The sequence below is a fragment of the Plectropomus leopardus genome, chromosome 7 (genome assembly GCF_008729295.1).
Source record: "Plectropomus leopardus isolate mb chromosome 7, YSFRI_Pleo_2.0, whole genome shotgun sequence".
NCBI classification, from domain to species: Eukaryota; Metazoa; Chordata; class Actinopteri; order Perciformes; family Serranidae; genus Plectropomus; species Plectropomus leopardus.
The window spans coordinates 15,631,514-15,651,781 of NC_056469.1; the positions used below are offsets into that span (position 1 = coordinate 15,631,514).

Here is a 20,268-nt window from a genome sequence, read left to right on the forward strand (position 1 = left end):
AGTGTTTTTACATGTTTTAACACATTTATAAGAAATCAAACGTATTTTCCATTATTGCTGACCTATTTTCAAATCATAGAGGTGCTTGGATTGATTTCACACCTTCCAGGCAAACTTTGTTTTCTATTTTATTTTAGTAAGGTATGAAAATACACTTATATAAACTTGCTTATGCTATACCTTGCTCTGTCTTTTCTCCTCATAGCATCAGCTTGACTCACTATTTTGCATGTAACAAGTAAAGCTGAAACAATCTGGATAAATCCATTTGTTGACTGACAAATAATCTGCAACTACTTTGATATTTAAGTCATGTTTTGAAGAACATTTCTCCAAGCAGAAACGTCAATCCTTCCCTGGTTTTAGCTTCAAAAGTGTTAGAACTGGGGCGATGTGAGACTACTCCCTGAGATCTTGTATTGCTCTCACATCACCCCAGTTCTGATGTCACGTCATTGGCTACCCATCAAATTTAGGATTCAACTCAAGATCCTCCTCCTCACTTATAAGGTTTTTAATAATCTTGCCCCAGTGTTTCGTATTTCCCTAATACTAATGCCATATGTCCCTGCTAGGCCCCTCAGGTCCTCTGAACAGGGTCTACTAGTTGTAACTCACTCAAGACTGAAAACACTCCGGGACTGTGTGTTTGCTGTCGTGGGTCTCATAGCTCAAGATCTAAGTGTTTTAATTTTTTTAAAGTGTTTTTGTGCATGAATCATTCACTCTAGTCACTCTAGTTTGCTAGAAAAGAGCTGTGAAGCTACTTTTCTTGGTGCCATTTTCTCCTTTTGTGATGTTATTGTTGTACCATTGCGTTGTTCTTTTAATGGCTTTCCTTTTGTGCAGCGATTTGTAACACAGATTTAGAAAGATGTATAAATTAAATTTCACTTACTTTTATTATATACTTTTGGGTTGATATCATTGTAAGCTGTATAACTTTAGGTTTAAGACTGTAGGTCATACAAAACAAAACATGTGAAGATGTCAATTTGGGCTATAGAAAACTGCAATAATTGTGATAAGTTGTGATAATTTTTTTAATTTCTGGAAGTTCATAGAACAAACCGATTGAAAAAAATTATTGATAGAATAATTAATGATTAAAATAATCTGTCAATCTGCCAGTAGCTCAGTTGGTAGAGCAGGCACCCCATCTACAGAGGCTGTATCCTTGCCAAAGCGGCCACGGGTTCGATTCTGGCCTCGGCCCTTTGCTGCATGTCACCTCCCCCAAGAATTAAAACATTCAACATTTTTTTTAAAAAAGGAGATACTCAAGTTTAAATATTCATTGTCAAAGGTCTGAAACATGATGAAACCCATCAATGCTGGTGTTAAAACTAACATTTTTTAAACCAAATTTATTTAAAAAATCTGCATATTAGGCGTTAAAAATGGCTCAACGTGGCATCTACTTTTTGTATACCAGTTGCTGGGATAAATGCTGGTTCCCTTTACTCAGCTCCTACCTCACACATCCACGCTCCCCCTCATCCTCTTCTCACACTCCCTCTTAGCGCACTGTAGATTTTTTTAGGCGTTTTTCAAAATTAAGCTGTGGGTGGAGTTAGGCTTACACCTAGGAGTCAAGTTACACTTTAAGCACTTTCTACATCCACATAAAAAAAGCATCTCTCCCCTTGAGGACCACTCTGTGCATTGAATGTGTTAGCACATGTATACCTACGTGCCAAACATGCATGTTTGACATGTGCAATGCACGAACCTTATTTCCTGTGGATGACTCATATCACAGATCCACAGGGGGGTAATTTTGCCCTGCAACAGGCCTGTGCTGTGCAGAAAAGGTGGAGGCTTCTCATCAGCTGGCCAGGCCTCCTGTTGGCATTACCCGCACTCGCTCTCTACTTGGTCGGGAGACGCTACAAATGACGGCATCCAGGGGTCTGATTGCAAACCAAGAGAGGCAGGGCTGCAGCTGCTGCTACAAAAGTGTCAGCCATGATTGTTATCAGAGGGGTCCGCTGCTCATTTTGTCCCATGTGAAGCTGCTGGCCAGCCATTCAGACGCCACTTGTCATGTTCACACACAGAGCTCTCTCACACACAAAAGCCATACCTTGCCATAGTTTGTAGTCTTGATGAACCATTGTGTGAGCAGCTTCTGCTCCACCAGGGCGCCAGATCTCCAGGAGCGACCATTTTCATCCACCTGCTCATCAGCCAGCACTGTCTGATCAACAGGGTCCCAGTTCACAACAGCCTGGATAACACACAAACACACATGAACACACACACACACACACACACACACACACACACACACACACACACACAGATAAAATGAAAAAGCAGAGCTTAAGAAGCAGCTCGGATTTAATAGACAGACTAAAAGCTTATTTCAAGGTCGTCCCATTTCATTAAACACAATCAAAAGGCCACCAAGCTCTCCTCTTTTCAGTTCATTCTTTTCCCTCCACGAGTAACGGGTGAGCTGCCTCAATCATTTCTGTAACTGTCAGCGACCTCAAACCTAAACCAATCTTATTATTCCTTTCATAAGAAAACCAGGATAAGCACTTTGGAGCGAAGGCCGTTCCTACCTCTTTCTGATATGCCAGTCCTGCTTCAAAGAGCTTGATGAATAGATACTGAGTCCACTTGTAGTAGTCTGGAAGGCAGGTGGTCACTTCCTGTTAGAAGAAGCCAGAGTCATGTCAGCAGTGTGTGATGTAACACACAAGAAAGCAAACCATACCTAGAAGTCTCTGTTTGACGCTCGGTTCTCTTTAGTTCCTCCTCACCCGGTCCCAGTTGAAGCAAAGGCCGAGGCTGTCCAGCTGCTCCCGCATGGACTGGATGTTACTGAGGAGACGGCACACAACAGCAACGTTAAGGTCTGTAAAAACAACAGACACTCCACAGAACAGACAAGATATTTAAGGTACCTTTGAGTCCACTCCTCCGGGTCAAGACCTCTCTCGATGGCTGCGTTTTCGGCTGGAAGTCCAAAAGCATCCCAACCCATTGGATTCAACACCTGCGGATGCATTTAGGAACTATGAGCGACTGATTTATTTTATTTGATACATTAAAATACAGGGCAGAAGTGTGCTTAGTACTAAAATCATTAAATCACTTGTTTTGTGGCATCTGTTTGCAGCATGTTGATGGTTTTGTGATGTGTCGGTAATATGGTGAATTTTGTGTGTGTTGTTTAATGTTATAAATTTAATTTTTAAAAATCAATCAGTCAAATGACTCATTTTAATTGCAGTTCTGGAGTCTAGGTTAGATGCAGGCAGGAAATGGGAATGACATGTCTATGCTACTAACAGCACAATTTTAAACTAATACACCATATAAAAATATCAACATTACAGTCATGAAAAACAATAATACCCACTGAAATCCAGAAACCACGACAAAACTGACAACTGTCCAAGACAGAAAGTTTCACTAAACCAAGTAACTTGGCATCCATTTTCTTCAGCTGCATTTTAAAACTATTCTGAGAAGCAATGAAATCACTATATAAAGGATAATATTGATAATTTATTCATTTCAAGTAATTTAACATGCAAAAAACATTCTCTGTTCACAGCTTCTTAAGTGTGACGATTTGCTGTTTTTCTGGTGTTTTTATCATTGCAAATTAAATATGTTGACAAAAAACATGACTGTTATCACTTTTTTTGACATTTTATAGACGAAATGATTAAATGGAGAAAAAAAATCGACAGGTTCACCCTGCATCAAGCCCTTATGTAGTGTGCATCAGTTTCCACAACACAATGCAATAACCCTGAAAGATCATCTCACACCTTTCACGACATATAAAAACAAAGAACAAAGATTTATGTTTGAAAAAGCCCAGTCTCCTTTTAAATATTCTTTAAATTACACCTACTCATTTTCCCTCATTGAAAGCTCTTAAGACTGTTATTTTTCATAAGTTTATCTTTTGTATACAAATATGTCTCCTACTACAAGTCAGTATGTACTGTATGCACTTGAGGCATTAAGTTGCCTATTCAACCATAACTGGCTGCCAAACTAGTAGTAATGTCCTAAAATCATGCTCATACATGAACATGTGTTCAAATGACATTTAAGATGAGCAGAGAGAAACTTTTCCTGTGAGCAGCTTTCTAGTGTCAAAGTACACATACATTAGGTGATATGGCCAGAAATGTTTTCACAATAAAACTTTTCAGTTTGTGTAAAATAAGCTATTTGAACAAATTTTGAGCAGATTATTCCCTATGAATATTGAGAGATGAGTTCTCCTGAACTCCTGAGGAACTTATTCTAAAATTCTCTATCTATTATGTGTGTGTTTTCTTTTTTTTAACAATACCACTTAATTAAAAGGCCTCTTTTTTGACAAATTCAGTGTTTTCCTCTCCCTGACACTTAGCCATTGTTCTATTAGCTCTTTAGTTGTTTAAAGCACATAGCCTACTTTTCTAATGAAGGACGAGGCTGTTTAGTGGAGAGAAAAGGCTCCATCAATATAGCTTGTATTCATCATTTTGCACAAGCAAGGTCAAACATCCAAGTGAAGCAGCAATAAGCAAAACTAATTTTTCGAGTGGAGGGCACTTTAAAAGTTACAAAAAATGACTGCTTGACTTTGCAAGATATGTGACAAAAGGATTTATGCAAATAGTTAAACAAAAATGGATCATTGTCTGAGGTAATTTATTCTACAAAACAGCATTGGGGTCCTCTAATTGAAGCACATGTTGACCCTTACATGAAAATCCCCATGTTGTGAGCTCAGCTCCATTATACATTGTGCTTGATGCGTGCAGACTAACTACAATTTTTATGTAACTGCAGATGTTACATAATGAAAAAACAAGTGGAAGCAAGGTTGCAAACCTGATGCAAATTACTTAGTGAGCTATTTTACATACAATTTCCTCGTCACAACCTACAGCCACTCATTGTCTCCTTTCTCCCTCTATCCTTCTGTTCTCTGTGTCCATGTCCCAACCCAACACACACCCTCCTTACATAAATCCTTGTCGACCCAAGACGACGTCTCTTTCACTCATCTCTTTTTCCCCTTTAGAGCTTCGGCTGTGTGTCTCTGCGCACTGAGAGGGAAACGAGATGAAAGTGCAGGAGTGGAAGGCGTGAGTAAAGTAGAGGAGAAGCAGAGTGACGAGGAGTCGAGGACTGGAGAGGATCATCGCATGGACTCTAACGGGTCTGATGTTTCAGACGAATTGGTATCCTTGGTAACTGCATGGGCCTCATTTGTAAAGCCGAGCGGTGGATGGTATTAGGCTAAGAGCGCTCAGCAAGGCAGGGCACTGTGACTGCTCAGGAGGAAGACAGACGCACTGAGAGTGAGGCACAAGCCAGAGACTGCCTATGTAAATAACATCCCTCATTAGGAGGGATACACTACTACGTTGTTTATTCAGTGTAAATACTTTAAAAGTCTCATTAAAGTGAGACAGTATTCATGAGGGGACGTTGCAGGGACTGGCTGTGATGGACAGGCTGCGTTACTGAGTACAATTCTCAAAGTTCAAAGACAGCAGCAGAGGAAAATTATCTTTTCACTGCTGATAGCTTCAGCTCCAGTTATCCTTGTGTCCACACAAAGCGCGAATGCTCGTCCAACTCTTCAGCAACCTGTTATCATGGAGATTCCCAGTACATTTCAGAGCGTGAGTGACAAGGCAGTGGAAGATGGACGTGGGAGTCAGTGTAGGCACATTTTATGACAGTCTGTCCACTGTGATGTGGAGCAAGTCAGTGCCAAGCTGAGACATCAATCCACAGCTCGCGCTGATGACTACAGGGACAGGGAGGGTTTGGTGGCTGATTTTGTGAATGTTAGGCCACTCAGTGTCCGCCCACACAGTTCCAGCTCGAAGCTTCACTCCATCTGTGGCTGCTTTGAAATGCAAACTCCAGCATTTGTCTGTTTTGTCATCTCTCTAATCGACTCTAACCAAACCAGTAATATTCAACTCTTATGTCTTGTTAAGTAGCACCGTTTTACACAGGAGCTCATATGCGCAAGAAATTAACAAGCAAAGGACAAGTGGAAGAAGAGGGCGACGGAAGAAAACTTCATTTCACCCAATTACAAAAGCACATTATCTTTTACTGTAGCTTTTGTAGTACCAAGACATGCAAATAGTTTTTGTTTAAAGGAATAGTTCAAAATCTTGGTAAATACTTATACTTATTAACTCCTGTGCAGACAGTTTGATGAAAGATTGATACCACTGCAATATCCATACTGTTAATATATGTAGCTGCTGCCAGCAGTTGGGCAGCTTTGCATAAAGAAACAGGAAAAAGGAAAAAGCTAGCCTAACTCTAACTGCTGACTATGTTTTGCACAGTACACTTTGTTTTTAAGCCTTTGAAACCCGAACAAACTGGTTTGATTTCTTTCTAAAACATGGGAAGAGGGCAATGAGCAACAAAAGAAGGAAAGACCCAAAAATTATCAATAAGTTAGTGAAATGTACAAGAAAATTACCTGAAAATTAGTTAAAAAACAAAAAAGAGTTAAAAAAGATAAGGAAATCATTTTAAAAATGTTATTATGATAATTATATAGTTTTTTTTAAACCTAGCTTTTTTCCCCAGCTTTTGAAAAAAACAACTAATTTCTTGCAATTTGTGGTACATTTCTTACTAAGTTGTTCATAGAGGCCAGTGAAAATGTTATTTCTTCTATATATTTCTTACTTATTCAGTCTCATTCTCAAACTCTGTACTCACTAATTTTTTAACCATGTTTGAGCAATGCTTGGATGCAGATGGATGGTATTTTGTGCCGACATATCATTACATGGCACAGGGCAAAATAAAGAAATTGCGTTTTTCCACCAGTTGTCATATTTCCATCACTGCTAATTGGAGACAATCAAAGCCGGAGCCGATAATTACCTGGGACTGCTGCAGTCATTTGACCCAGGACTGAATGTCAATTGTAACCTTTCCTATTAAATAACAAAGACAGATGTTTGCAGGTGTTACTGAGTTGTTTTGTCCAGTGGGAAAGGAGCTGAGAAACTCTATCATTACTCCACTGATGAGATTTTGGTCACAATCTGTTGCTGATACGATGTAAAACAACAGGAACATTGAGTCTGGGTATAAAACTGTTCTATTTTATGAAAACTTAAAGGAGAGTTTCACACTTGAAAGACCCTTTAAAAGCCAGAAAATAGCTTTAGGGTGTGACAATCGACAGGATGCTCCTTCCTTAATTAACTAGTGAAAAGAGTAGACTGTGTGCATACAGCGGAACAAGGCTCGTTTTCTGACAGATGCTGAGAGAAACTACACTCCTGGGCAGGAGGTAGTTGCCAGTCATGTGAAACCTTATTTCTGTTCAGGGAGGGAAACAAAAGAATAAATTGCACCAGGGAAAAAAAGGAGAGGTTTGTCATACACCAGTTTTTCATCAGGATTACGACAGGGATGGGTGACGTGAGAAACAAACCAAAGAATTTAACATAGGTTGCCACCATCATTTCAGAAAGCGTGTGTGACCGCAGGAGCATGATTTGTCTGACAGACACTGATCACAGCCGCACTTTACCGAAATCAAACAGAGCCCTAAATTTTGTCTGCAACACTTTGATTTGAAACAAGAATTGAGTATGGATTTTACTTTCACCTTACCTTAATCACAGCAAGTTAAAATCCTGCTATTTTTTCCCAATTGTCACTTTACAAGAACTGCACAACTTGCCTCTAATCTGACTTTGTAGCTTCATATTTATCTGAGTTTATTTTACAAAAGGTTAATATGGTCCAAGGTGTCATAAATATTTCTTAGCTCACAGAGAGGATCATGGAATCATCCAATCTGAGTACAAACAACCAAAATCAGTGATTTCATTGTTTTTACACAACAACATAAATGGATGACACATTTGATACTTGTCCCATTAGCAGAAAAAAACATGTTCATAATAGGACTGCACGATTATCAAGTCAAGTCAAGTCAAGTCAGTAATATTGTGTGATATCCAAATTGCAGGGGCTGCAATATTTTGAAAAGGTAATATGTGTCACAACATACCATCGCAAATGAAGCGCTGAGGTGCTATAGTGCTGCCCTGCAGATTATATTCCAGATGTAAGGGAACATGCTTGTTTGGCAAAGACTTTAGCAAAAATCACATCACAATCATTTTTATCATAATTTCTTTAATTCTTAACTTTAATTTAATTAATCTTTAATTAATTTTTTTGTGTGAAAATGAAATGCAAAAAATGCCATTCCCATTAAAATCGCCCCTTATACTGCAAAATAATTAGAATGTGCAACCCTAGTTTATTTATTGAAATAATAAAGCTACAAACTGCACAATGAATATCTACAAAAGCAAACTACACTACGTGAAAATGTGCAATGTGCTGGCAGAAATCAATACAGCAAATTAAAAATCAAGTACAAGTGCAACAAGCAGTGACAAATCCAATTACATGCTCCTATAATAGTGTAAACTTTGGCCATGTAATTGAAAGATAGTGGCGCCAGGAGGTATTATTATTATGCTACTAATGGTACTTATGTTCTGCTTGCACAGTGTACATATAGTGCACTAACTATAGCATTTATATGAGTAAGGAGATATGCAGCATCACAGTTCAGTGCGAGTGTAAACAGAGGCTGCAGCAGAGTAAACAGAGCTGATATTAATGAGATTCTTCATCAAATGTTGTACACAGCGAGTGATGTCAAACAGGAAAAAGATCAGCTTTCAGTGTGAAAGCAGATATCAGACAGTGAATACTGTATAACGTAATACAGGAGATTTCCATTATCTCTAAATGGAACACTCACTGTTCCAGTACAGACTGGTGGTTTACCAGTATTATCATGGGAACAGCCAAAATCTAATCATTTTCAAACCATTAACTAAGACGGGAAAGCAGATGTCTCACCATTATGGTAGTTTGCTATAATAAAATATGCTCCTCAAAGTGCCTCTAAGGACAACACATGTTTTGGGTTTTTTTGGAAATAAAAGTCAGTGTGGTATACTGCACATTTGAAATAAAACATGGACATTTATGCCACAGAAAAGGACTTGTGGTGAGGGTTAGATAACGAACAATAAAGCAAACCCAGGCATAACTTTAAACTTAAAAGCTGTGAGTCACAATTGTCTTATTCTTAAAGGGTAGCCGCTTAATGTGAGGAGTTATACATATTCAAGAAGAGTTGAGTCAGTACTCCAGAGCATATACACGCTTTGCTTAAAGTGGAAACAGAATACTTTTTCACCCCTAGCGCTACCAAGTGGTATTATTCTTTGGAAGTATTCAAGTACTTTACTTAAGTAAAAGAACTAATACCACACTGTAAAAATACTCAGACACAAGTAAAAGTCCTGCATTAAGAATGGTTCTTAAATAAAAGTAAGTATAATTAGAAAAAAAAAATTAAAAATTAAAAATGACTTAAATGTTCATTAAAACACCCCTAAAATCAAAACTATTACGAAAAGAAAAAAAAAGAATATGCTGATGCAGTTTGTTTGTGCCGTAGATTGAGCCTTCATTTTCCTGAGAGATGGTACTTGCTGGCAGACAGAACTGCATTGTGAGAGCGAGGCTTACAGGGAACCAGGCCAAACAACGTATTCTCTCTCCCCACTAGTCAAAAATCAACGCTACATGTCAAATTGTGACGCTTTAGGTACCTCTCCAACATTACTTTTGGACATTCAGGAACAGTGCGTCAATTTACCCTCATTAAATGCATTGTGTGTTTTCAAAATAAACTTCAGTTTTCAAAGAAAACGTACAGTTTCCTCTCGTTGAGTCTATGCAGCCTCTTTTTTAAAATAAATAAGCACATGGTTAGCTTTAGAAAAAAACACATCACAGTTCGGCTGAAAATAAGTGGTTTGTTACTAACGTAAAGTGATGTCATGTGACAAACATCACATGTGTCAGGCGACTTACGCCAATAGCGAAATTTTTTGTAGCCCACTTTGTTGTTATTAAAATAAATCAATTGACTTTCAGTTTCACAAAGGAGACAAAAAGCAGTCTCCTGGGTGAAAGTCCTAAGTTTGTCAGACCAATCCATCTCCCTTCCCACCTGCCCTAAGGCAGCTGCTCAGAGTGCTGAGGGTCACTAACCAAGCATCAGTATTTGATGAGTTGGGAGTGAGGCCGGGTTGATCTAATGGTGCTCTTATTCTATAGCCATTACATTGTGCATTCAACATTTACTTCACAGTGATAAGTTAAAGCAAAACAGGGAATAACTCTTAAATGTCTGACATCAGTAGTTAAAAAATTCCTTAGACAATGAATGGGAAATGTAATATTTAATTCTATTATATCTGTGAGCTCTAACACCCAAAGAAGGCAAAGAAAGAGCTCCACTTAGCATCTCATTGCTCCCTTGATTTAACATGTTACATTACTTTATTATAATACATTTGACATTTTGTTTTCTTTCTAGTTTTTGGAAAGAGTGGTAAGTGACTCATTAAATGCTTTTAACCTTTAATCTCCGTACTTATGAGAAGACACTATTAGCAACTTGATGAATATTTACAGTAGATTAAAGCTAAAAGGCTTTTTGCACGACAGACAGTTGGGCAGACTAATTAGAATTTATTTCTTGTGCTTTTACGTGTTAAATCTATCAAGGACTCTGGGTATAAAATGTGCTTTATAAATAACTTTCTCTTGCCTAATAATAATAATGATAGCTTCTTTTCATTCAAGTGTCCCAGTCAGTTATGAAAGTTAGCTGGCGTGCACGACACCCGAAGCCTGTAACTGAAGCAGCTAAAAGGAATTCAGCCATGCTTTTCCTTCAGTGACAAGTCAAAACCTCCTCCATCAAAAAGGCCTCTAACTCCTCTTCTTCTAAGTACTTAACTCCAGATAAAAACTCTGAGCTCACCGTGTGTTGAGTGTATTGACCTTGCTTGTTTCAGGGGGAATAGCAGGAAATGATAAAAACACATTTACTAAAAGCAGACATACCTGATGGCCTCTCATCCTCTGGAAGTGGCCAATGGTGTCGCTGATGGTATACACTCGCACGTGGCCCATGTGCAGCCGCCCCGATGGGTACGGAAACATAGACAGGACATAAAACTTCCTCCTGTTGGAACTCTGGGGAAACAAATCATGTACAGAGTTCATAAGATGTGCAGAAAACTTCATTTTAATTGCGAGAGACTAAAATAACAGGACAGGGCTCTTTTCTCCATCATCGCTCTGGCTTTGAATGAGTCTTGTATAAAAGACGCTGCATTAACCTGCCGAGGTCAGGACAGGAATAATAACTCATCACATACAGAGCGAGAGAGCACTCAATGACTTCTGCTGTGTTTCTGTTTGAGACTCTTACAGCGTCTGATTATGGTGTCAGAGCACAAAATGAGGCGGCACTGATTATGGATGGTTTATAGTCACAACACTGTTACCACGGCAACGCGGTAAGTACCGGTTACACCCGGCTATACATGATTACAGGAAACCTGAGTCATGAATTTTTCAATAAATTAATTAGGGACCAGCACTGTCATGAATGCACTTAATCACTGTCAGCGTGTCCTAGACGGCCGACCAGTAAGACCATTAGGATATATAATCAGCTCTGGGACTGAGATGAGTGCCAGTAATAGATGGGAAACATGTGAAAGGAGGCTTAATGACCTATTAATCAATAACTCTGAAAGAAAAGGCTGAAGGTGTTTCCAATGTATAGATATAACGATTTTTCAATATTTTTATTCATTCATATTTTATTTATTCAACAGTACAGACCGACAGCTGTTTATACAGAACCAGTAATGTCACAAAAAGGGCAGATCGAAAGGCAAGCTCTTCTGAAAACTTACTACATGAACATTAGGTTCACGGTTTTGAGTCTCATCTAGTTTTCATCATTTTTTGGGGGGGCGTGACAGTTGCACTGAACTTGAGGAACCTGGTTATGGATATCATTGTATACATGCAGGTTTCTGGTTATCTGTGTTTTAATTTATCAACAGGTCAGCCACAATTTCTATACATTAACAGTTGACAGGAAAATTAATCTGCAGCTATTTAGATAATTTAATAACTGCTTCAGTCCTTCGTTTTTGCAGGCATAGAAAGGTGACGTCCCTCCCCTTAGGGTGGAGAACCATGGGAGCTTATTTGGGAAAAAAAAAATAGACGGTGGTAAATGGTGCGAGACATTCTTGGTTCCATTTCTATTGTGGCATGAATTACACATATGATGCACGTCAATTTAAAAGATAATATTGCATGTCAAGAACGTTGCAGTTTGTTGTACAACTGTTGAAGTAAAATACTGTAAAATATATATATATAATTAGAAAGACAAGTTGATTACGTAACGTCGTTATTTTCTCTCTCGCTGAAGCCACAATGTGTTTCATACCAAACACAATGACTTTCTCCGTAGTGTTTTCACTTAAACATGAGCCAAACCTTATCCCTCACTCTTACGACCAAGGGGCATGCTACACATTAACAGCATTCAACAGGGGAGCAGACGTCTGGATGTAGGCCACTCACACGAGCAACTGGTCTTCATGGTTTGAGTGGATTCACACAAAAATAAATGGCACTAAGAAAAGCTGTGACTTTCTTGACTTGCAAAATCATCTTTTAAATTGACAAACATCAACATGTAGTTCATGGCACAACTCAAACTGGATCAAAGACTTATTTGTCTCTTGTCGTTAAGAACTGTGCATATTTTTTTTCAGAAATAAGGTCCCATGGGGGACACTGGAAGGGAACGGACTTTGCCTCATTATATCTACCTAAAATTTATTGGTTCCAGTGTCTAAAATATGAAGATTTCCTGCATTTCTCCATTTCATATCACTGTAAACTAAATATCTTTCGGTTTAACAGAAGACATTTGACGACTTCATATTAAGCTCTTAGAATTTGTGATTAGTGAACATTTTTGTTAATTTCTTCTGACATTTAATAGGCCGTACAATCAGTTGATCTTTTTATTTTCCTGACTAATTACTCTATAACTTGAGTTGCAGACAGACACAACACAACCACAATCATCACTAAGTAATTTGGATTATGAGAACATCAACAAACTGAATGAAACGTAAAGGCCCCCTCACCTCCTCCAGCGCATCCTTCCGCCACTGCGCCATAATTCGTGGGTGCCACCATTCTTCCACTCTGCGTCGGGTCTCTGTTTTATAGTCCTTCTCCCAAACTCCCGTCTCACTGAACAGGGTGCGGGTGCTGGGGGACAGGAGACGAGCTACAGGGGTCAGAAGAGTACCCCTGATCTGGCCGGACCAGGTAACACCCAGCGGACACAGAACCAGTCTTCTTACTGACACCTGCATGATTCTGTCACCTGAAACAGGGACAGATGGACAGTCAGGGTCCAGGTGCTGTTAATGATGTTAAAGGTCAATGAAATAATCCAGAGGTGGGTTAACTATTGCAAGATTTATTTCAATGTGGGTCAGATGTGCCTTTAATTAATATTACACTTAAAGATTTTTTTTTTTCAAATATGATATGAAAAATTCAGTTGGTACACATAAAATGATCTATCAGAATTGCAGCAAACAATCAGTCAACTGATTGACCTTCAAAAATTAAATTGCCAAATAATTTGATCATTTGGTTTTAATTTATGTAGCAAAATTTTAGCAACATTTTCCTGGCTTTCCTTATCAAATGTGAGGATTTGCTGTTTTTCTATATTCTTTATCTCTGTAAATGGAATATATATAAAAAGTTTAGCCCCAGCTGACTCAATCAATTTGTTAACCGAAAAATAAAATTCAACAGATTGATCGATAATGAAAACAATTGTTAGGTGCATCGTGAATTTGATGTTTTCAGGTTTGAATTGTTCTCCACTGTTAAACATTACATCATCTTTTTACAAGAGCTACACAACAACTTCATCTTAATTTGTTAGTATTTGGCAACGTCTTTTTGGGAATCATTCATTTAAAAAACAGCATTTTCTGTTTTTTTAAAAGATAATATTATCAATATGTTACCAATCCATTGAAATTATAAAAAAAAAAATGTTTGGCCCTTCCCTACTTGTTTAGACCACTCAGCCTTCGTTGTGGTCTGAACTTAACACCTGTGAAGTAACTGCCTCTTGCACACTTGTGACTAAACCTGTCTACAGTCAGACAGACAGACAGACAGACAGACATGTAAACACCTGGAAAACTATGTACTCAAAACAGCTTGCCATGATGACACACACAGACTCATAGACAGAAGTAAAAACAAAACCACTTTTGGCAAAGTTGTTGCGGTTGGTAACCACGTAATACTGAATCATCATCCACCACTAAGTTACTGTATTTCCTGGTTGCAATTTAGCATTATTAGCATCAATTTTCCTCTCAGAATCTTTAAACTTCAGGAATACATTTTGTTTTCATGCTTCTACACGATTCTCCGTCCAAAGAAAACATCACTTATACAACCTAAGTAACACAGGGCAGTTTCTACTGCTGTATAAGTATGTTACGGTCACTACACGGTTTAATACAATGGTTCCCCACTGGTGGGTGCTGACTGTCATGACTTCATTCTTATTGGGGTGTCAAGTTTGTGGAAAAAAAAAAAAAAAAAAAAAACCTCACTTTATTTTAAAGTAACAGTGAATTCCTGGCACAAAGCTTTTATTTTAAAGTGCTGTTTCTGTCAATTTTTTGCAATATGTGTTATTTCTTTGTGCTCTAAATCAATGTGGAGTTTACATTTTGTGAAATAAAACTGAATATGTGGTAATTTATCAAATATGTGGACCTTGAACTAATAACTGATGGAAAATCAGAACCCCGTGGCTGGACCAGTTGGGGAACAACTAGTTTCATAGGCATCAAATAAGTTCAATCCACATCTTGTCCACAGAAATTTTCCCCCATGATGAAAACAATCACTCGCGATGGCTTTATATGCAATGTCATATGCCCACAGAATGCAATATTACACACGTTCAACATCAAATCAGCACAAACAACTGCAGACGTTTTCAGACATTTGAGTCTGTGGACCTTAACGGCTTATTTGAGTCTGCTTGTTGAGTGACTGATAGCTCTGCTGCTCACAACGTGATTTTCTTTGGCATTCAGTGTTCTTTGCACCACGTCACTCACACAACAGCATGACTTTGTGAAATAAGAGGTTTAGTCAGCGTGATGTGATTATGCTCTGCTCCAGACCGGCTGTTCTTATTAAACTGCCCGCCTGCTCTGATGTGAGGATGACACTTTTCAATCAACTGATCTACAATATCATTCCCTGATCCCTGCAGTTTTATAGACTTCTCTTTGCATTACAGGATGTGAACCGCTTTAACGTCCTCAGGACATCACCTGGATGGAAGTTCCTGCTTCCAAAATGTGTTTGCAATTACTTGGAGAATGAAAGGACGATATGTTGCATGTACAAAAACAGAATTATTCATTCATTCATTCAAAGTTTCATTTCAATCCTACATTAACAACAACACACTCATTGCGGGCTTCCCAGTGGATTAATGTGGGTCAGACTGTCAACTGCATGTAAGAAAAAACTATTTGACCTAAATTTGTCTTTAGTGCACGCACACACACACACACACACACACACACACACACACACACAAACACACACACACACACACACACACACACACACACACACACACACACACACACACACACACACACAGTTTCCAAGGTACCCTGAGATATCTGTACAGTCTCTGCCTCCCCGGCAGCAGAGGACAACTGCTGCTAACCTGACCTGTCAAGAGAATATTTTCACAGCAGTGACGCATCTGGATCTCTGACAGCGAGACCTTTGTAGCTGCTGAGCAGAAGAAAAGATAATCTGCACACCATAAGACCAGAGATAAAGGTGGAACTTAGGTAAAAAAGGAAATCAGATCGGTTTATCTGAAGTTGTGGAGAAGTTGTTGAAAAGGTTATTCTATCTTCTGTGATGTTAATGATGTGATGAAAATACAAGATTACTGCAGAGAAAGAGCTCAGTGCTGAGGAGGGAAATAAATCATTAAAACAGCGATCTACAAAAGCAAAGAAAGAGATTAAGTTATTTTGACTCGCAGAAGAGACACATCATGAAAAAAAGGGCTTCAGAAACTTCGCTCAAACTTCAAGTCTCCACATCATTTAGTAAGAATCTGACCAGCCTGAGGGATTTACCGATCGGGCTGAACAGATCTTTTGGGGATAACTCCACCAAATGAGTGTAAAACAAGCAAAAAGTGCTCTCTCCTCTCCGCAATCCACCCCTCTTGTGGGAACGTGTTTTTCACCAAATCCTCTCGAGTATAACCTAAGCATCGCAGCAGCCAACGCTCCTCCCTCAGGCTGAGGCTGGGAGAGCCGAGCACTCAAGGTTGTGTGCATCTCTGAACGTGCAAGTGAGTGGGCTGAGGCGAGAGACTGAGAAAATGTTTCTATGGTGACTGGGCTCATCCATTCGGGCGTCTCCTGTAACTTCTGCAAACAACGAGCTGGTTCACACAGCGGAGGAAGGCTGTGCTTCATCTGAACAGCCGTATCCTCATCAGACCTGTAGAGCCCAGTGTGAAACTTTAATACCTTTTGGGTGACAACAGAAATGGTTTTTTTTTAAACTGTCCTGGGCTGAAAGCTGGAATTGATGCTTGGTCTTGCACTTCCTAAACTAATTTTTAAGATTTAAACTGATTAAATTGATTTTGTTCAGTTCAGACTGTTTTTCTTCTGGCAAAAGTCAGAATAAAGTTAAGTTATTTTGTTAAATAGAAAAAAATATATGGTTTTGGTATCAGAAGAAAAACTCAGATATCATATTTGTATCTGCGACAAAAGTCAGAATGTTGCAGCGATGTAAAGTTATATCAAAATCGCGAAATGTCAAAATTTTTTCTGGGATTTTGGTTTTTATAATGGTAATTATACAATTTTAAAGAAATCAATAATTTCTGTGAGAAAGTCTTGATTGCCTCTCTGGTCATAATATCGATATTACAAAAAGTCCTGTGCCCATAAGTCTATTAAAAAAATTGCAGAAAACAAATCAGCAAATATACATGTACACATTTAACGCAAAAACTCCAAATATTAGCTAGTTTAAATTTCTCATACAAGAAAAATGTTTATATATATATATATATATATATATATATATATATATATATATATATATATATATATATATATATATATGCTGGTCAAATAATGTTTAAGCTCATTCTTGCATTTTTGGTTAATTGGAGTGGCATACAAGTTTAAATGGTTTCATTCAAATTCATTCAATTTTTAAAAAAAGAAGAAATTACCACTTTATTTTCACATTTCAGATGGTCCACGGACACATCATGAATGACGAACGGTTCAATCTGAAAAAAAAACAAACAAACGCAAAACAAAACATAACCAAATCTGAGTTTAAAGCCGTTCTGCATTTTCTGACATTCACTAAGGGAGGCTAAAAAAAAGAAATTTGTAGTTTCAAGGGTTAAAATAAAAGAAAGTCACACACCAGCCACAGTCCCTAATTTCATGTAATTGTTTCCTGTTAATCACTTTATCTCTCTATCATGATGATACCCGTAAATGTTGTTTGCATGATTTGTGGAGGAAAGTGATAACAGGTTAGTTATCTGTGCAGGAGAGGAAAGAGGCCCCGTGGGCTTATACAAGTTCTCCCCTTCAAATCAACACAGCAACTTTAACTGAGGTGTCAAGTATTTAACACATTAATATCTGAGAAAGTTTGCTTGATTTCTTTCAAACACATGGGAAGAAGGCAATGATCAATGAAAGAATAAATGACCCCAAAATATGAAACAGAAAGTTAAAAAACAAAAATGATGAAATGACCTGGAAAAAAGACATTTTTAAGATTTTTTTAAAATCATTTTATAAGTAAACTACTTTCTTGCATTTTGTGGAACATTTCAAAGTTGCTAAATCCCCTTTTCCCATGAAACTGAAAGCAATGGTACCAATTTGCTCAGGATTCAATGCTTTAAATACTGATGAAAGACAGCACAAGAAATGTGATGTCGCTCCAGATTTCACAGGGTTAACCCTTTACCACCTGTCTCTTCATCAGTTTTCCTGTGCTGCATTCAGATGCCTTTTCACAAACATTTAAACCTCAGAAACTTGAGAAAACTTGTTTTCTTTCAAAAACATGGTTAAAAAAAAAAAAAAAAAAAAAAAAACATTATGAGAAACTGTAAAAGGTGACAAGGTAATGATCTTGATATAAGCTGGAGTGGAGTTATTAGATATGATAAAAAAAACAAGGAAAAATGTACAGAAAATAATAATAATAATAATAATCATATATACAGTATATATTCTTATTTGCTAATTTCTTGTTATTTGTTTGGTGGTGGTGGGGAGATTGTTAAGTAGCCCTCTTCACATGACTTTGGAGGAAATAAAGCCAATTTGCTGAGGTTTTAAAGGGTTAAATCACCACTTCGCACCTTAAACACAATAAAACGCAGAGAAAAAAGTAAAAATGTAACTTCTGAACTAACTTTAGGTCTTCGTCGCTCTGCTGATATACAGCAGAGTCGCATTTTGAAAACAGCTCTACCCCTGATGCTAGCATGTTTTACACTTAGCATGACATTAATTTACATCATAAAAGCATAAAAACGTGTCTGTCTGCACCGCAGCCGCTACAAACAGAAGCTGCAGCTGCACACAGAGCTGTCTGTGTCTGCTGCTGGTCCTCCGTCTGTCTGCTGATCTCACAGGAAGACGAAACACACGAGACACATTTTAGACAAAAAGCCTCAGTTTGAAGGTTCTTACTGTTTTATCTCCGGGTCCTTTGTTTCAGCGTTATGGTCGTGGTGACATAAATCCAGCAGTCCATGTTATAAATGTCAAACTCAGCTTTAAAATACAATGTCAGTGACCTGTTTTCCTGGATCACGACTTCGCCATAGGCGCCGCCATCTTGGATTTGAATTAACTTTATCAACACTATGCGCGTCGACAACGACAACCGAATGTCGCAAGAAATGATCATTTTAGGGACTGTTCCTCATTCATCTGAGGGCAGGGGGCGGTGCAAAACAGAAGAGGCAAATCAAATATTTTTTTAGGGAGGGAATGATGTTTTTGTTTTGGCGTGGGGGGGGCATTCAACTTTGAACAGATGTACTTTGTATTTATTTCACACAGAGTTTTAGGGCCACATTGAGGAAAAAATGTTCCTTGAGTCTTCGAGGATAAAGTCGTTATACTATAAGAAAAAAGCTGTAACCTGTTGACCTCTGCTCTCGCTTGTTTTATAGTTTGCTGGCATCTATTTATTTCCGTAATATAATATACCCTTTCTCGTAAAAAATACAATTTTATTCTAATAATATTATGACTTTTCCCTATACATCTTTTCATACAATTAACTTTTTAAAAAAAAAAGTTTTAAAACTTAAAAACTTTACACTTTAAAACTTTATTGTCATAATATTATGAGTTTATTCTCGTACAATTACAACTTTTTTCTTGTTAACTAGGACTTCATTCTCATAATATTACGAGTTTTTATCTCATAATATTATGACTTTATTCTCCAAATTAGGACTTTATTCTCGTAATATTATGACCTTATTCTCGAAGTCTAACTTTTCTTTCCCCTTTACATGGCCCTAATCCTCCATCATAATTTTAAATACCTTCAGAAAACCTAAAACCCACAAGTGGGATTGAAAGGCATTTTCTCTTTAAAAATCACCAAAATTAAACCATTTATCACAGCCCGAAACTGTAAAATATCATTAATTATGGTGGAGGGAGGGTCATGCATTTTCCTCCAGCAACTCAGGGAGGTTCAAAGAAAATATTTGCAGCTCTGGAGCAGGTCATGATATCAAAAAAAACAAGGTTGCACCTCAGCCACCCCCCACTCTGGTAAATAAATTACAGTCCCTAAGAAGCATACATATTTTTTACATGGTATATTTCATTAAACCTGCAGTAAGATTATTCTGTGTGCTTTATCTCTTTGCATTTTCTTCTTCTAAAACTTGTTACTTTTTCATATATAAACAGTGTGTGTGTGTGTGTGTGTGTGTGTGTGTGTGTGTGTGTGTGCTTGTGCATGACATAAATGACAATGAGCTTCATCGTTGATTTCAGTGATTTCAGTGAGTGATGGCTCTGCTTGTTACCCTAGCAACCCTGTAGCCTAATCCCCTCGTGTTATCATCATTTTTCATTTTTCATCAAAAAAATTCCAATCTAATTTTAATTCCACTTAAATTACTGCCCCGAGATATGG

General features: G+C 37.9%; 1 protein-coding gene across 2 annotated transcripts in view; it reads right to left on the reverse strand.

Annotated features, from left to right (window-relative positions):
* Positions 1-18,932, reverse strand: part of lars2 (leucyl-tRNA synthetase 2, mitochondrial) — a 43,173-nt gene extending 24,241 nt beyond the window's left edge. For both annotated transcript variants that reach the window (XM_042490700.1, XM_042490702.1), the window contains exons 1-7: positions 18,795-18,932; positions 13,098-13,342; positions 10,975-11,106; positions 2,916-3,007; positions 2,772-2,832; positions 2,571-2,660; positions 2,087-2,230 (exon numbers count right to left, since the gene is read on the reverse strand). In XM_042490700.1, coding sequence (XP_042346634.1) covers positions 2,087-2,230; positions 2,571-2,660; positions 2,772-2,832; positions 2,916-3,007; positions 10,975-11,106; positions 13,098-13,331 — 753 coding nt within the window. In that variant the 5' untranslated portion in view covers positions 13,332-13,342; positions 18,795-18,932. The remainder of the gene's footprint in view (positions 1-2,086; positions 2,231-2,570; positions 2,661-2,771; positions 2,833-2,915; positions 3,008-10,974; positions 11,107-13,097; positions 13,343-18,794) is intronic.
* Positions 18,933-20,268: the final 1,336 nt, after the last annotated feature.